Source organism: Enoplosus armatus, chromosome 11, assembly GCF_043641665.1.
Source record: "Enoplosus armatus isolate fEnoArm2 chromosome 11, fEnoArm2.hap1, whole genome shotgun sequence".
In the NCBI taxonomy this organism is placed as follows: Eukaryota; Metazoa; Chordata; class Actinopteri; order Centrarchiformes; family Enoplosidae; genus Enoplosus; species Enoplosus armatus.
This window is the reverse complement of record NC_092190.1, coordinates 6,599,190-6,617,859: the sequence shown is the minus strand read 5'-3', so window position 1 is coordinate 6,617,859 and position 18,670 is coordinate 6,599,190. Positions and strand designations below refer to the sequence as shown.

At 42.5% G+C, this 18,670-nt stretch overlaps 1 protein-coding gene across 1 annotated transcript; it reads left to right on the top strand.

Moving 5' to 3' along the window:
• The first annotated feature begins 811 nt into the window (after window positions 1–811).
• Window positions 812–16,853, top strand: fhip1b (FHF complex subunit HOOK interacting protein 1B). The gene is made up of 11 exons (XM_070914645.1): window positions 812–940; window positions 3,468–3,872; window positions 6,213–6,443; window positions 9,374–9,619; window positions 10,145–10,312; window positions 10,679–10,758; window positions 11,377–11,546; window positions 12,406–13,800; window positions 14,618–14,796; window positions 15,470–15,632; window positions 16,540–16,853. The coding sequence occupies exons 1-11, from the start codon at window positions 812–814 to the stop codon at window positions 16,851–16,853; spliced, it is 3,480 nt and encodes a 1,159-aa protein (XP_070770746.1).
• Window positions 16,854–18,670: the final 1,817 nt, after the last annotated feature.

The following is an 18,670-nucleotide window of genomic DNA, read 5'->3' as shown; positions in this document are numbered from 1 at the left end:
GTGGTGGGTTTCAGACATGTATAATTGTATGATAAAACACATGTTATTACTAATCCAGATTCCAGTCTGTTCCCAAAGTGCTTTACATTCACACACATATTCATACACCGATGGCAGCCGAGCTGCCATGCAAGGTGCTGGCCTCCAGCTAAGCAACTTAGGGTTCAGTGTCTTGCTCACTGCCTCCCATGCGACAGTGCTAACCACTGCACCACCGTGCCAGTTTTAGATTTGGTGTTTAAAATGCAGAGTTTGACCCAGGCTCAACATACACAGTGATTACTATAAATATAAAGACCATTATGTTACATTTTCAGTGTCAAATCAAGGGAAATACAGGAAGATATTCAAGTAATATACACTTGGAAAAAACATATATGTCATACATACATACACACACACATATATATAAATATGTCATGGATTCAGGTTTACATGTTGATGTTGTATGTTGTGTTTTTTTTCTTTGTTTACACAGTGCAGAGTGCCCGTCCTGACTGGCTATGGAGTGGTGTTGGCTTCAGACTGGATGACAGGGTCTACAGGGAGGACAGGGTCACACAGATTCTAAAGCAGCAGTGGGCTTTTCCTAGATGTACACTGACTGGCAGTGACAGTGCGTTTGCAGCTGACCTCCTTCCCCTCCCTCTCTCTGTTTAGACACCCCCCCCCCCCCCCCCCCCTCCTCACGTCATCGTTTCCTTTTTGTCCCTTTTGATTTCTTTTTGCCTTCTGTTGCTTCTGTACTCCAACCTTTTTACTACTCCGCTCGTCTTTGAGTTCTTGTGACCTGCCTCTCGCTGGGTCCAGTATGAGCTGGCTGAGCAGGTTGAACCCGCGGGGTCCTGGAAGTCGGACCGGCCGGAGCGCAGCCCCCTCCAGCCCTTGCACTGCTGACCCGGAGACCTGCCTCATGGTGTTTGAGAACCACTGGAGACAGGTGAGCTGCAGACACACCTCTTATCTCGAATTTTGATGAAATTACATATTTTGTTGTAATAATAAGAACTTTTAATTTTTTTTCACAACCTCGCCCACTTAATAGCTGAGATGTGGAGACATCTCAATAATATTGCTGCATCCTCAGGCCGCAGTACATTGAGTGTAATGTTTTCGTAAGTGAAGTAATGACCAGAAGAATGAAATGAAGACTCCTCTTCCTCTCTGAGTCATAACTCAGTCAGACATGACACACATATTTTTAGATTCAGTGTGACTTACACTTTCTGCGGATATCTGATGTTATGGCAAAGAAACATCCAGAAAATCTACTTAAAAACCATAGAAAAGAAGCTCCTTATATCTCAGAACTTGCCCGAGTTTTCAGCAATACAATAATCCAGTGATAGTTGTCTGTACATCCATGAGTACACTGTAAACAGGAACTGCTAAGAGCTAGTTTGGCAGACTTTTAATGGTGCCAATTTGCCAAAATGTAAACAAAATATAGGCTAAAAATGATTTTATTGTTTTGAATAATAATTGAGTCTATTTAATGTCAATAAAAATGTGATCATCTTGTTTTGTCCAACTAACAGCCCAAATTTATTCAGTTTACAATGATATGCTTGATGAAGTACTAAATTAAATGATTATCAAAACGTTTTTTTTTCCATTAACAGAGAATTGATTTTCTGTTGATGAACTAATTGGTTAATCATCACTAAATCTGCACTATCAAAGTCATTTACAATGGTTGAGAAAATATTTGCACGTTTTATTTTCTTTGTTTTGTGTCGAGCAGCACACCGATCAAAAGTAAATCATCACTTCTGGTTAACATTAAATGACAACAAGACCAGTTTGAGTTTTAAGGCTCTTTCTTTGTTTTAGTGAATGATTATCTGTCCACACTGGGTGTGAATGTTTAGTTGGCTGTGCCAGCGCCGATGAGAGTTGTCAGTCAGTCAGTCTACTTTATAAGTGTGACTGGCTTATGTCCAATCACTAGCTGAAAGATTTATAGGCTACAGAGCCTTGCCACTTCCTAACTGTTGAATTTCCTCCAAGGCAACATAAGACATCTGAGTGATCTTATTTGTCTGGCTCACGGTGTGTGTAACCTTTGCAACAGTACTCTTTCTAGACCAGACATTTTGCATGGAGGCTTACTAATTGTTCAAGGAGAAATCCATTATAGAAGAAGCAGACAGTAGTTTTAATAGGTGGATATGTTGCAACTGGATTGCAACATATCCACAAGATTTTAAAGTTCTCCTACATGTAGCCACAGGTTTCCTAGTACCTAACATGTTTAGGGTGGAGGGAAACTGGAGCACCCTGTCAACTTTTTGAAATAGCAATCCATGTTGTCATACTTTTTTAAGGAGGGTAGAGGTATACGTCTCAATTGTCCAGTTACATGTAAGTGGATATGAAAAAATATAGCTAGTGGTTTTGTGGGAAAGCGTGTGTACAAACACAAATATGCATTGTGCAACATTGTTTTCCACATCTCTTATTTGCAGAAGCTGCTCGCAGATCTGCAAATTCATCTTTGCTGTAGTCATACTGATCGGTGGACCTCTTGATAAATGTTGTGAAACCTCCCCTCATTTATTTATTTTTTACACCACTATTATGCAATTTTGTTATGTTTTACCTTACTGTGAAAAAATAAAAGTAACCGTGTTGCAGTGCCAGTAATTACTTTTTGCTACATTTTATATTACCCATCATTGCTTATTATTTATTTTGTAAATATGTAAAGTAAATGTTTATGTAACACGTATTTCTTTAATATATTTTTAAGGGTAGAAAATAAATCCAACATATACAGCCATTAACTACGGCTATGCTCTAATCAAGAGGCCAAGTATGCCATGAGATTGGCTGTGCCTGAAATCACTTCCTTGTTCACTCATTCACTACTCCCTAAATAACACTTAACACTTAGTGAGCACTAAAATGAGACACTTATCATCATTATTTTGCTCACAGCTGTATTGTCGCACGACTGTAATTTTGATACCTATAAAATGCACTTTGCATCATGGGAATGTTAGCAGAAAGTAGCGTGCGTGCCATCAACACTGCTGTTTTCATTCCACTGTTGGACTTTTTGAGGGCACTACATAGAGCGTAGACTTCACACTCAATCAGGTCCCTTAAATACAATGTCAGACAGTAAATATAGTGCAATATATATTTATAGTGAATACGGAGTGATTTCGGACACAGCATCTGTGACAATGAGCCACAAAAAATACCTTCAAACCGAAGCAGCTAAATGAAATTTAGCCATCATTAATGTCATTATTTACACCTGCGCTTTTCCTAGCGTGTCGAAATATCCAGATTAATGAACTTGAACCAGTCTAATAACTTCTCTTTCATATGAATTCTGAATTCAGAACCTGTTCAGAACTAAATTGAAATGTCTGTTAGAGGTCACGCTTTTGTTATGTTTTATTTCCTCATGGAAGGACAGCCATGTAAAAGTAAAAAACACTGTTCCTTTTATTCAGGTCTCTTGGGTGTTGGAGCAGCACGAGCCTTCATCCTCCAGCGATGACCTGACGGCAGTGAGGAATCACACCGACCAGATGTTATGTCTGCTGGCAGAGGAGCGGCCTGCTGAGAACTCAGAGGGCGGCACCAGCGTGGCACTCATGGGCCCCATACTGGAGCTGGTGGTCACCGAGAACATTCTGGAGTGCCTGGTTCAGTGGCACCTCCGCCGCGGGCTGGACCCAGACAGCCAGGGGGCGCTGCTCAAGCTGTTTGAGATGCTCATCGGCCAGTCCCAGCAGCCTCTGCTGCAGCACACAGCCGTCCTCCACCCCCTGCTGAGGCTGCTGGGAGCTTGCGCTGACCCAGACCTTGGTTGTCCTTCAGCCCTGGAAAACAGCCTGGTACTGCTGCTCAACCAGGTACATTCACCTACAGTCTATGTACTTCTCTAATGTTTACTTAGCTACCTACAGTCTACATAAGAACTAAATAGAATCTAGAATCTAAAGATGAGAACAGACCTTAAGGTTATTGAGACCTACATAGACTGGATGCCCCTATTTCAACCCACATTACACTGATTTTTTAGTCTTAACAGTCAGACCTGTTTTTATTTCTAATTTATTTACATAGTGGCTGTGTCTTTTTTTCTGATTGGCTGACAGCTTTCTATTAAAATCATATAACAGGACACCTCAAACATAGTTCTGCTCAAAGTTAACCAGTGTTCACAGTGTGAGCATAAGGTACAGTTTATTACACTGCAGGCATCCAAAATAACAGTGCTCGTTACAGGTCTACATGCTAACAGTTAGCTAACTCGCTAACTCACTTGTGAAACTGACATAACCGTGGGTTAAACTGGCTGCTTCGAAAATGGATGATGATTTGAAGACAGCTTTTCTTTTTTTTCTTGTGGTCATTACATACGCGCAAATGATCTGCCACTGTAATCCAACACTCCGAGGTGTGTCCAGATATACAGTGCATCCGGAAAGTATTCACAGCGCTTCACTTTTTCCACATTTTGTTATGTTGCAGCCTTATACCAAAATGGATTAAATTCATTTTTTTCCTCAAAATTCTACACACAACACCCCATAATGACAACGTGAAAAAAGTTTGAGATTTTTGCAAATTTATTAAAAATAAAAAACCTGAGAAATCACATGTACATAAGTATTCACAGCCTTTGCTCAATACTTTGTTGATGCACCTTTGGCAGCAATTACAGCCTCAAGTCTTTTTGAATATGATGCCACAAGCTTGGCACACCTATCTTTGGGCAGTTTCACCCATTCCTCTTTGCAGCACCTCTCAAGCTCCATCAGGTTGGATGGGAAGCGTCGGTGCACAGCCATTTTCAGATCTCTCCAGAGATGTTCAATCGGATTCAAGTCTGGGCTCTGGCTGGGCCACTCAAGGACATTCACAGAGTTGTCCTGAAGCCACTCCTTTGATATCTTGGCTGTGTGCTTAGGGTCGTTGTCCTGCTGAAAGATAAACCGTCGCCCCAGTCTGAGGTCAAGAGCGCTCTGGAGCAGGTTTTCATCCAGGATGTCTCTGTACTTTGCTGCATTCATCTTTCCCTCTATCCTGACTAGTCTCCCAGTTCCTGCCGCTGAAAAACATCCCCACAGCATGATGCTGCCACCACCATGCTTCACTGTAGGGATGGTATTGGCCTGGTGATGAGCGGTGCCTGGTTTCCTCCAAACGTGACGCCTGGCATTCACACCAAAGAGTTCAATCTTTGTCTCATCAGACCAGAGAATTTTGTTTCTCATGGTCTGAGAGTCCTTCAGGTGCCTTTTGGCAAACTCCAGGCGGGCTGCTATGTGCCTTTTACTAAGGAGTGGCTTCCGTCTGGCCACTCTACCATACAGGCCTGATTGGTGGATTGCTGCAGAGATGGTTGTCCTTCTGGAAGGTTCTCCTCTCTCCACAGAGGAACTCTGGAGCTCTGACAGAGTGACCATCGGGTTCTTGGTCACCTCCCTGACTAAGGCCCTTCTCCCCCGATTACTCAGTTTAGATGGCCGGCCAGCTCTAGGAAGAGTCCTGGTGGTTCCGAACTTCTTCCACTTACGGATGATGGAGGCCACTGTGCTCATTGGGACCTTCAAAGCAGCAGAAATTTTTCTGTAACCTTCCCCAGATTTGTGCCTCGAGACAATCCTGTCTCGGAGGTCTACAGACAATTCCTTTGACTTCATGCTTGGTTTGTGCTCTGACATGCACTGTCAACTGTGGGACCTTATAAAGACAGGTGTGTGCCTTTCCAAATCATGTCCAATCAACTGAATTTACCACAGGTGGACTCCAATTAAGCTGCAGAAACATCTCAAGGATGATCAGTGGAAACAGGATGCACCTGAGCTCAATTTTGAGCTTCATGGCAAAGGCTGTGAATACTTATGTACATGTGATTTCTTAGTTTTTTATTTTTAATAAATTTGCAAAAATTTCAAAAAAACTTTTTTCACACTGTCATTATGGGGTGTTGTGTGTAGAATTTTGAGGAAAAAAATTAATTTAATCCATTTTGGAATAAGGGTGTAACATAACAAAATGTGGAAAAAGTGAAGCGCCGTGAATACTTTCCGGATGCACTGTAGAACAATAATGATATGGAAGGGTAAAGAAAAGAAGACTGCAGTCTGTTCCAATGTTTTTATGTATCAGGACACCTCGAAATCTATTATCTTGGACTATACTAGAGTTCTGTTTGTAATTGTGACTCTGTAAATCCCCTCCAGGTTTGTGTGTCCATGGCCCGTCAGCCTGTGGTTCTAGAGATGTTGTTCCGGGCGGCACCGGCCCAGCAGGGCTCCACCAATCTGCTGATCTTCTCCCTCCTCGTGCCATTCATCCACCGGGATGGAGCCATCGGACAGCAGGCCCGAGACGCGCTGCTGCTGGTCATGGCGGCCTCGGCCAGCCACGAGGCTGTGGCCCGATACATCGCTGAGAACTCCTACTTCTGCCCGGTGAGTGATGGAGCTCATGAATGGAAAGCGTTGGGTTTTAGACGTTAACTGGGGTTTAGGAGAGGATGTGGTCACAGATGCTGAACTTGGGCATCTTTTGTATTTCCTCATAGAGGAATGCAGGTTTTCTTCCTGTCCTGAGGTTTCTTACATATTTTTATGTACTCCCTCCAAGGTTTTTGGGGGGAGTTTTATCACTTGAAACTGTTGCTGTTGTGGGTCTGACTGTTGACATATTGTATGTGATATTGGGCTTTACAAAAAAACTGGACTGGACTTGGCTGTATTTACTTACGATTTCCTGGCACCTACTTACATGTTTTGTAGTACATTTTGTTATTTTCTGAATTTGAAGTTAAAAGATAAGTCCAATATACCATGACCACAGAAAGTACTTGTTACTGAATGGCAGGTAACCATTAAAATCATACATTTATACACCTCAAACTTCCTGTAGTTCTGGTAAACAGTTAACTACCATTCTAAATATGTACATGTTCTATTAAACTGAAGGCAGCCTTAGCAACACTACTGATGCCTCATGCTACATTAGCATATTTTTTTTTTTAGGGCCACAGCATATGATTGACAGCTGAACTTTATGAGGACAAAATCAAACTTAAATCAAAACTTAGAAAGCCAGTGAGGTAGAACGTCTTGACTCATATTCACGCATTCATTAGTTATGTTGTTCAATTGTTAATAACTCACGACTCCAAAGAAGGGCGGTCATTTGGGTTGGACAGTTTATTAACATCCTTAATATCCTGTCAGGTTTTCAGTTTCCATCCGCGAGGTAAAATCCCACTGAGCTTTTTTTTCAAAGGGAAATATTTTTCCTTTCTTTTATGCAATTTTATACAATCAAATTTTTTTTTTATGTCACTCTTAGCTTAGCTCACTTAACTGTAATTCACATTCCTATGCAATACTATGCATAAAATATCGAAGTCAATTCTATTATTTATAGTCAATTTTGGCTCTCACAGAAAAGTGTCATCAGTATTTTATATACACATGAATATGACCTGCTCTTTAATGATGTGAAAGTTGAGGACATCTTATAATCTGGCTTGCTTTCAACACTGCTTTTAAGAATGAGAGGTGTGTGTGTGTGTGTAATCAGTGATGGTGTGTGATAATGGAAGGGGAAGGACATGACTTTGCACTCTGATAGATAGACCATTCATCCTTATCTACATCCCATCAGCTGCGTTTCAACTTAGAAGGCTTCCTGTAGACATCTTTAAAAAAGAACCACCTCATCCAACATCACACGTGTACCATGTTTAAGACAAACCTAATATTTTATATAAAAAATGTCTAATCGTAGATAAAAACAACAGATCTTCTATTCACTTGTGATCACTTAACTAAAATAAAATACTATACACTGTGTCTCTTTCAACATATTTCCATTAAGTCTGTAAATAACACAAAAAAAAGATAGAAGATTGGGAGCTGTCTGCCTGTGTTATTGTAGTTTCTTCCAGCTGCCACTAGGTGTTATTAAAGAACCATATTTTGTTGATTGCACTTTAAAATATATGTCTACTGTAAGAGTATGCTTACCTGCTGGATTTCATTTTGATAGTGTGAGGCGAAGGTGTGTGTGTGTGTGTGTGTGTGTGCATGCATTTGAACGTCATCCATCCAGTCTTGACAGTTAACAGCCAAAATCTGGTGACAAATTACAGCAACTTAGCGACATTTTAGCTTCAAAACTGTGCTGCGTGATGAGTCTGTGTGCAATAGTTTTCTGCTGTGTTCAGTACTCTTTTCCTCGGCCCGCTCACTCTGCTGGCTCAGCTATTTTCTGCTCGTCCTCCTTCCAGCAGCTTCAGTCTGACCTACTTACAGGCCAGCGGAGGACCAGTGGAGGTGGCATCAAGGACCAAATGCTCCCCTCTGCCTGAGTCTCTTTATATTCTGCCTGTGCATTCTCACACACTCTAATCAGCTTTGTTTGACATTTTGGTAGCAATAGATGAGACAACTGTAACAGCCCTCTTACTGTGTGGTACTGTAAGCTCTTCACAAACGCACTCCTCTGTTCTCCCATTCTGCTATCTCAGTGCATAGCTCTTTTTGATGAATTTTGATTATTGTTTGCATTTGCTTAGTCGGGCAAACGGGTCCAGGTTTCCATATTTTCACTGGTCCAGCAAGCAAATATGCAGTTTCATAAATGTCATCAGCTGTTGTCAAAACACTAAATTACATGAGGGCTTTTACCTCGACTCTAAAATGGATTTTTTTCCATCATGTCTGTACAAACGGGGAAGTAATTTTGCTTATCCAACTCTCTTCTCTAGAATGCAATAAGTGTAGGTGAGCCGTTTGTACATATTATAGAGTCATTGGTGGTGTTATGAAAACAAAATGTGTTTCAGCCAAGATACAAGAGAACACTTACCAAGTATTATGTACATTATAAACATGTAGGATCTATTATGGTAGCTATTATAGGGCTGCAACTTACTATACTTTAATTATTACATTATTAGTAAAAACATACATTAATCTGCTCTATTTTCTTCATTCTTCTTTCATTGGTCTATAAAATCAGAAAACGGCAAAAAGTACCCATCATAATTTTCTAAAGCCCATGGTGACATCTTGAAATAACTTTCTTTCAGACCAACAGTCCAAAACTCAAAATGCCAAAATAGGCGCTGGTTCTTTTTCTGTCAGTCTACTAATGGATTAATCAACTTATCTTCTCAACTTGTTTGTTATTTAGGGTTTTTCTTGTTTCCATTTTTACAATATCAAGTCATTTATCTGTGAAAATCTGCAAAAAAACATTGTGCTTTAAGGATGCACACAGATTTTTACGTGAGTGGTGTCCAGCACCTCAATCACCTGCCGACCCGCTGAGGCTGTTGAGAATCAGCTGTCTTATCTGAAGCCTCTCTGTCTCCTCTCAGGTGTTGGCGACGGGCCTCAGCGCTCTCTACTCCTCTCTGCCCAGGAAGATTGAGGTCAGAGGAGACGACTGGCATGCCCTGCGGCGGGAGGACTGGATGGGCGTGTCGTCACTCGTTCTGTTCATGAACTCGCTGGAGTTCTGCAACGCTGTGGTGCAGGTTGCTCATCCTCTGGTCCGCTGCCAGCTGCTGGACTACCTCCACAACGGCTTCCTCGTACCTGTCATGGGCCCCGCGTTGCATAAGGTAGGAAAGGGATGGGTGGCAGAAACAAGATCACAGTATCTCTGGATAATCACAGACCTCCCTGTCACCAGTTTACATTCGAACCATTTTTATGTTAGAAAATAGTTCCCAAGCTTTAAGCACCACAAACTGTCTGCATGGTCAGATACCATTACAGTAAACTGACCCTGTAAGTAAAACAGGACGAGGTGGATCACAAATTGTGTACCAGATGAAAATTGACGACTTGTTTATGGCTCCTCTTGAGTTACTGGAAGACATTTTTATTGTGTGTTTGAAGTGAATAAGCAGGAGACGTTGAACAATTGTGTGAAGAACTGGTTTGTTTGGTGAACTTTCTTCAACAGATGAGTCAGAGTGTGAGTCAAACACAAGATGATTTCACAATATTTCAAGAAATTGTCTCATTGCCTGTTTTTTAATCTTAGACTTCATCTTATTCATAGGACAGTTGTCGCACTGCCCTCTTTTTGCAGTTTTGATACAGTTTTGTGTGTGTGTGTGTGTGTGTGTGTGTGTGTGTAGTCGTCGGTGGACGAGATGATCGCCAGCACCGCCTACCTGGACCTTTTCCTGCGCAGCGTGTCAGAGACTGCCCTCCTCAAAACCTTTCTGCGATTCATCCTGTTGCATCGCCACGACAACGACACCATCCTGGACACACTGCTCACACGCATCAGCAGCAATTCAAGGGTATAAAAATATATGCGTGTTTGTGTGATAGAGCCTCAACGCCCTTATATGAACTCAGTTGTGTGGGTGGTGAGTGGGCTGAGAGCAAAAATTGATTGAAAGTAACTCAAGCAGAATACAGAAGTCTTGTGTTACACATTGTTTGTAGTTGGTAAAACAATCCACAGTCAAATGTGTATACATCATACATATACTTAAATTAATTCAAGACAATCGTGGTGTTTAGGAAAAAGAAACAGGATTTCATCACGGTGTCATGTTGCAGTGGCCGTCATCTTTCGTTGTAGTTTAAACATCAATTCAAAGGGCTGCAGAGGGAAACAAAACAGAAGGTAACTTCTTTCCTTATCTGTGTGTGTGTTGCAGCTCTGCATGGTCTCGTTGAGCCTCTTCAGGACTCTTCTCTCCCTGAACTGTGAAGACGTCATGCTGCAACTCGTTCTCAGGTATGTCTGCACATCCTAGCATGTCTTCCCAAGTTTTATATTTTTAATGGAATCATTTAATATGCAAAACACAGATCTAGTGGTAAATATTTTTCTCCATAGTCAGTCATTCAGATTAACTGAAGGTTAATGTCACATCAGTGGTCATTGGAAGGTATTTTTGCCCCTCCGTCATCTGTTTTTAATCTACTTTCTGGGTCATTTGAGTGAGCAATTTCAATTTTTTTAGTGAAATACATTTACATATCGGCAAAGAAGCACTCAGTTTGTGTCACTGAGATGTGTGTCCTCATTTCAGAATGTTGAAAAATTAAACAAGGGGATAGTTTTGTTTTCTTCTGTCTCCAAACAGTCACTGATAGAGAACGTACTCTGCCCACATTTTGAATCCAGCCGCCTCTTACTTTGTACTTCTTGGTATGTTATCACCAGGATGATTGGAAATGTTGATTAAAACGTTAACCACAGTTTGTAACTTCGGTGTGTGACCACGTGGCTTGTATTGAAAATAATAATAATTTAGGTTTTATAGCCTGAATAGGGTTTAACTATGTAAACTATGTAAATCCAGATTAAATGGTTTGTTTATATGTGTGTGTGTTTGTGGTTTGCTCCCAGGTATCTACTGCCCTGTACCCATGTAATGCTGAGTCAGCGTCGCGCTATCAGGGAGGCTGATGTGTACGGAAAGTCAGCAGACAAGTTCCTGTCGCTGATCCCAGAGTGCTGCCGGCTGAATGCAGCAGCCTCTGCAGAGCGGGACGACGACGGTGCGTTCTGGGGCAAAGGTGAGCAACGACTACCAATGGAAAAGAAACAAATCACACTTACAGCTGTGATGTAAACATGAACAACTATGAATATGTGAAGACAAAACATTTTCTATTCTTCTATTTGGTGGAATTATAGTTTTTCTAAACACTGATTGTGCAGCCTCTTCAGTAATCTCTTTTTCCATGCGTTGTGAGGACCATTAGGCATAGAGAAAAAAATGTTAAACTTTTCTACAGAGCCCTGTAGGTGTAATATTGTAATCATACAAACAAGTAATTTGTGCTCCTGAATTACTGTCAAGTTACAGGTTGTTGTGGCCTCTCTGGTCAGTGACGGAGGAGCACCCAGAGTGTTAGCAGCAGGGTAGCTGCTGTGTTTTGGTATTTCCTTGACTCTCTTTTGTGTGTTGTGTTTTGTGATACTACACTTGACTGTGTCACAAGTACTGGCCAGTTTTGGCTGCTGTCAGTTAGGTGCACATATAACACTGTGAAGCCTGAGCAGTGCAGAATAATCTGTGAAACAAAGTTGTCAGCAATGAATAATCTAATCTACATGAGGTGCTGCCTGTCAAACGACAGTGTTATCTTTCACATCCCTTTAACAAATGCTAAAATGTTAATAGTGTTAATTCATGCGCTCAAATTAAGTCATTCAAGAGCACAAATAATTAAGTGCACTTTTTTTTCTCATAACACCTTCTGGGCTCTGTAGAAAGACCACAGTTCTACACATAACTGTAATATGAAATCAAGACAAACTAAGTGAGAGTTCTCTGTGTTATAAAGTCAGTAAATATATTATATGATGTTAACTTAACAGTGTTGTTAGAAAGTAAACGCTTTTTTGCATCTGTATCCTGTCATCCTACAGTACTGAACAGTCCCAGCACAGAGTCTCCAGCCCCACCCAGACCAAGCACCCCGTCCCGCTTAGCCTTCTTCATCCGCCAACAGAGCAGTGGAGGTGGATCAGGAGGTGGGGGTCCCTCTACCCCCACCAGCATGGAGCCGCTGCAGTCGGGTCCTTCCAGCTCCCACCCCCTGTCCCCTGACAGCCCGATGCACCAGCAGCAGACTTTCACAGAGGGTCTGGACTGGGATTCGGGTTACCTGGAGTACCTCAAAGACGCCCGGCGGGGCATCGAACTTTGCTCCTGGGCCTGCCGTGACTGGTCAGCGCCCTATGATGGAGAAAACCCCTCCCCAAACACAGCCCCCCCACCCCCACCTCCCCCTACATCCAACCCCTCCATGGCTATGTTCCCTGAGCACTTCTCTTTCCAGCGGGGAGGAAGCAGTAACACCCCTCCAGGCCAGCAGAGGGCGGCCATCGTGGCTGCAGCACGATCAGAGTGGAGCAGCTCAGAGCGGGACAGCGGAGAGTGGGACGTTACAATCGGCAAAAACAACTGCATAAGCCTCACACCACGCTCCAAGAAACGCAGCCTGCAGAGAGAGGAGCTCCTGCCAAAGCCTGTACCTCATCTCGTCCCCTCCTCTTCGTCATCAGCCACCCCTTTATCGACTTCCCACCCCGCCTCGTCCCCAGCTCCTCACATTCCAACTTCTGCCATCACTGTTAGCTACCAGGCCATGTATAACGGAACAATGGGGCAGGGGGATGGGTGCTCGGACAATCGGGACAGAGGCCTGGAGGTAAAGAAAGTGAAGAGGGACTTGGGGGAGCAGCAGTATCTGGATGAAAACGCAAATCAGAATGGATCCCTTGTCACCTGCCCCTCCCAAAGCTGCACCGCTCTCCCTCAGTCCATTTTTAGCAACAGTGAAATGAGTGATGCAAAATCTCTCTGCCCTAACCAGATTTCCTCCCAGAGCTCCATCACCCAGCCAACGTCTGACACCAAACTGCTGACCAGCGACACCTCAAACCCACACAGTGCATCCTCAGATCTTCCAGAAGCCAACCAGACGCAACAATCTGTAGAGAGTCTTATCCAGGAGCTGCTGGAGCAGGCACCAGGAGAACCACAGCTCCCCGGAGACTCCAACGGCCAGGGCATCAGCATCGAGGCCTTCACACAGGAGCTGAGGGAGCTGGAGGACCGGGTGAAGGAGCGCAACAGAGCAGCCTTTCAGCAGGAGGAAACCGCCAGAGAGTCCCTGTCCGCTGAGCGGCAGGAGGAGGAACAGCTGTCCTCGGCCCTCGAGGTGAAGCTGACAGGTGACATCAAGGGAGAAGGGTCTGTGGTGGGACTCTGTAGTCCTGCTAGACCACTAAATCAGCCTGCCTCTCAGCCGTACACAGGTGAGACTCACATTGTGGATGTCATTCTGTTCCCACATGTGTGTTTTCAACCTAGACTTTTTATTTGCGTAGAGGGGTACTGTTAAAATTGTAAAAAAAAAAAAATCACTAAAATGCTGCTGACTGTTTGTTGTTCACCTCAGTTCCTGGGTGAGTGTCATCCTTCTGAATTCAGTATTGATGTATGGTCCCTGATAATAAAACAGCACATGGCTTCAGTAAGATGAATCAGTTTAGGGTCCAGCTGGAAGTAGCATTAGTTGCTAACGCTAGTGTTACTCGCCTTGGGTTAACTGCGTCTCTTGGGGACTTTACTGTCAGGCCGTCGCCCTGTTAGATAAGTAGTGAGGTGTGTGTGGTGCCACCAGCAGATTTTTATCACACTGCTGCACATTTGAGGACTGCTTTTGTTAGGCAGCAATGTGCACTGTTGTCGGAGTACCAGCTTCATGCTTCAACAGCACTTGAATAACATTTCTAGCAGCAGTATCCACCCAAGACTAAACAATTCTTCTTTGTAGTAACCTTTCATTGCAGGCCAGGTTTTCATGAAGTCAAAGTCCTGAGTCATAGGGGATAAGAGCTCGTCACAGTGGTAGCGCTGCTAAAGACTGGTGCTGAATTAATTGTCCCCATTTAACTTCTACAAGCTGTTAGAGCACCCTGCTGCCTGTTTTTCAGTTTGACAGCTTCTACTCCGCCTCAGTTATTTAAAAAAATCTGTCAAAGACGCCTCTGATTTCATCCCTAGTTTGTTTATTTAAAGTTGTGTCTCATATCTTTCCATTCAATGATCCATCAATCTTTCTTTGTGCAGGTCCATTCATGGTGGTCCTGTTTGCCAAGCTGGAGAACATGCTCCAAAACTCGCTGTACGTCAACATCCTCCTCACGGGCATCGTGGCCCAGCTGGCCTGCTATCCTCAGCCCCTCCTACGCTCCTTCCTGCTCAACACCAACATGGTCTTCCAGCCCAGCGTCAAGTCACTGATCCAGGTACACTGCACCATGCTAAACCTGTGATATACTGGTATAGGAATGCTCTCCATGCTCTCTATCGACCTTAACTGCATTACATTCGTAAACCTGGCGGCCACTACAAACTGGACAAAATAGTTTCTGTATTTATTCTTGAAGTGATGACAGTTTTTCCTTTTTTAAGGCATAGTTGTCCACTTCCAGCCCACCTCACTTCTGTGCTAGCTTCTGTTCCAAAAGCATCAGGCCCACAATGCATTAGCATAGAGTTTATTTTCCATAATCCATTTCAGTCCATATTCTGGAAACCTAATTCTGGACCTGACTTAGCACTTCAGTTTTGGTTGAGTTCACACACAGTGAACACACTTGTAATCACAATGAAGTAAACCCTTTCCTTTGAAATGACCCCATGTCCTTTTCTCTAGCTCCACACTCAGAGCCTCAAAGTAGTGGTAGTATTTGTTCTAAGTAGAGCACAATACTAAGTATTTTTACATTCAGCACTTTAATGCTGAGGAGCGTAATGTGCACTGCAGCCTCGAGGGTCTGCAACTTATCTTTTTTGTCAGAACCTTTTAATGTTATAAGTGAAATTTACTACCCAAGTAATCAACAAAAACAAGCCAGCTGCTTTTGAAGACCAATCAAAGCTCTAAATGTTTTTTTCCCTCAACGCCAAACGCCTCAGGTTCTAGGCTCTGTGAAGAACCGTATCGAGACGTTTGCAGCCTCCCACGAGGACTTCCCTGCCATGCTGAAGAAAGCCCAGCAGTACCTGGTGGCCCGAGGCAAAGTGGACTGGACTGACTCGCCTGCAGCAGTTCCTCCCCTGCGGCGCTCTGATTCACTAGGTGAGAACAGTGTGTGTGTGTGTTTATGGTATCTAATCAGGCGAAGTAGGACAGCTTAGAGTCAAGTTTTGCCTTTTTATGCCTTTCCTGTTTAGCTATTAAACTGGAACAGAATGAGATTTCCTCAGGACTTCATAAGAAACCTCTTAACATGTGATTCAGTTAATTATCTAGGCTGAAAAATGTGTGCTGATGTGTGTCACTGTTTTTAAGTCATTTATTTATTATTTAGTCTGAAATCTTCTTTAAAAAACGAAGGCATGTTTATTTCTATAGCACAATTAATATGCTGGAGTAGTTTCAAAGCACTTTACATACAGTTTAACTTGAAAAACAAGGAATTAATCATTTACATAAGAGATTAAAAAGGATTTAAGAAACAGATTTTTAAGAGACAATCACAATGAAATTGTTCTAATGAATTTGAAAGAAAAAATGTGTTCATACGGATGTGCATGTATAGATTTTAAGAGATAAGCCTGATATCAAACAAAAAAAGAATAAGCGCTCTGCCAGTGTAATTACATTTTACCTTTATTTCTACACAGATCAACTTCTTTAAAGATGTCACTTTTCTAATACTGATTTCCTTATTTTGTCTCGTGTCAAGATGCTGATGTGATGATTTTTTTTATTTTTAGGTTTAAGAGCAGAAGACTCGTTCATTTGATAGTTTTTCAGTATAGTAAGTTGTTATCAAATGTCACATGTTCTAAGTGTGAACATTAATGGAAAGACAAGTTAAACATAATAATCTGAACTCAAAGTTCACTTAGTAGCTTTTTTTAATTTTGAAAGAACTGGAAAAACCTAGCAAGTGGACCTTGAGTTCAGATTAATTTCAAGTCGCGCATCCTTGTCGTCACTGTGACGACTTGTAAACTTGTTCAATGTTTCCTTGTTCCAGTGAAGAGTCGTAAACCATCTCTCGGAGACCTGATCCTTCGACACACCAACAGCCCGACCCGGGCTCGACATGCCGCTCAGCTGGCCCTCGCACACGTACGGGACGGCGGCCAATCACTGCACAGTGCTCTGTTCAGGGGCGGCGGCGGCGGAGGAGGGGGCTCTGGCCTGGAGAAGCAAGCCGAGGCGCTCCGAGTGAAGAACGCCGTCTACTGTGCCGTTATCTTCTGCGAGTTCCTCAAGGAGCTGGCTGCCCTGGCTCAAGAGCACGCCGTCACTCTGCCTTTCCCTCAGAGCCAGGAGGCGGAGGAATAGACGGTAAACTCCTCAAACTCCTCAAATCTAGCTCTTAGCCTCCATTTCTTTCTTTTTTCTTAGGCTGTAAAAAGAGTTATATAGGATTCTCCCATCACCAGAGGACAGACTGGAGCACTGAGACTCTTGTGTCAATGAAGTCGGTCGTCTGCAACGACACGAGACAAGAAACAAGATGGAAACAGTGGCATTTTTGTACCAAAATCATTATAGGATACCTATAGGACTGGAAAGATTTTCCTCATCTGTAAACTTATATGATATTGTGCATATCATGTATTATATTTACATTCTATACACAGACTATCTCGGTAAATGCTAGAGATTTGGGAGCTTGTACATACACATACCATGCCATGGTATAATGTGACACAGTAAAGCCACAGATAAAAGAAATAGGTGCACATATTGGTGCTAGTTGATACTCTTTATCATTTAAGTTGAAAGTGTGCTTTCAGGCGGCACAGACGAGAAGAAGGTTTTGTCCTCAACAAGGTTATGACAAACACCAAAAATAGTTTTGCAGGAAAACATTGAAAGTTTAATGTGATCCAATCAGCTTTGGCCGTCTCGATCCTCCGTCAAAGACTGGGCCAAAAGAGAAAGCTCACAGAAAAAGTGTTCCTAGTAACATCTCAAGTGTCCATTTTATTTTTTAAAGGCTGCACTGCTGCAAAGAGTAGTCATCGATGAATGAGATGAAAACTGGAGCACACAGGTGACAGGGAGAGCCACTTTCTCTCCTGTGAATCAGCACGACCACCACAAATGTACTGGAAAACTTTGGATAAATAACGCCATTTTTAAAAATATTTGTTGTTTTAAAACGTGTTTTGTCTTTTGCACCATTTTCTAGACATATCAGCAACAGGCGGGAGCAGGTGTGTCTGTCGTCGTGTGTGCGAGTTTATTTAATGACTCCTTTCCAAAAGGTGACGCCATCAGTAAGCCATTCACCTGTTGCCATAAAAGAGGCTGTGGGATTGAAAAGGCAGCACTGCTTTACAATTCATACCTTTTGTGTGTCATTTAGTCTTTTCAAAAGACCTGAGAGTCTGCAAGAAAAAGGCAAGAAGGGAAGGAAGTTTTTCTGAGAGCATTTGCATGACTTCATTTTACTTTGAACTGACAGTTTGAAAAAGGTCCTCATGAGGCAGTCACTGACTTCTCTTTCTGCAGATCTTTGTGAGCTTGTAAGAAGCAGCCTCCATTTCAGTTTTTCCATTTTTGTCTTCGTTAGCTTCAAAATGTTGTGTCTTTTGGGTGAGACAGGCCAAACTGAACGTACAACGGTTCAACTTGGAAGTTAATATGCTGCTATTTTTTTAACACTAACACCCTTTATTTTTATTAGTGTAATAGCTACTATCTCCTCATTTCCTTGTTAGGTACCAAGTATAAATGTGTATGTGAGGATGTGATGTGGAGGAGTCGCTGCCAGTGTCGTGATCGGCATGTAATTTATTTTCTTGTGTCTGAGGTTGAATGAAGTCGCAGCCACACAGTGTTAAAAGCTTTTGCCAAGATAAAATTCTCTTTCAAATTTTTTCTTTTTTCCCCCAACGTTAAGCTACTTTTTGAGGCTTTGAATTGTTAGTAGTTTGTTTTATATGATGGTGATTCTTAATTTTACAGGTCCGCAATTTCTTAATCATTCTGTAGTTCTTTCCTGTAAATGATTAGGAAATGAAGAACCTGTAAAATGAAGCTTTACATGTATGACTGCAATGCAAAATCCATCTATGACGCGGCTTTTTGTGAAATAACTTGGTTTGTCTGCACATACTAGCCATTCTCTCTCCATGTTTAGCAGTAGA

Excerpts from the sequence above, each read along its gene's own strand:
- fhip1b (XM_070914645.1), top strand. The coding sequence starts at position 812 with ATGAGCTGGCTGAGCAGGTTGAACCCGCGGGGTCCTGGAAGTCGGACC. Across the intron at positions 3,873-6,212 it reads TGGTACTGCTGCTCAACCAG|GTTTGTGTGTCCATGGCCCG; the intron begins GTACATTCACCT and ends AATCCCCTCCAG. Across the intron at positions 10,313-10,678 it reads GCATCAGCAGCAATTCAAGG|CTCTGCATGGTCTCGTTGAG; the intron begins GTATAAAAATAT and ends TGTGTGTTGCAG.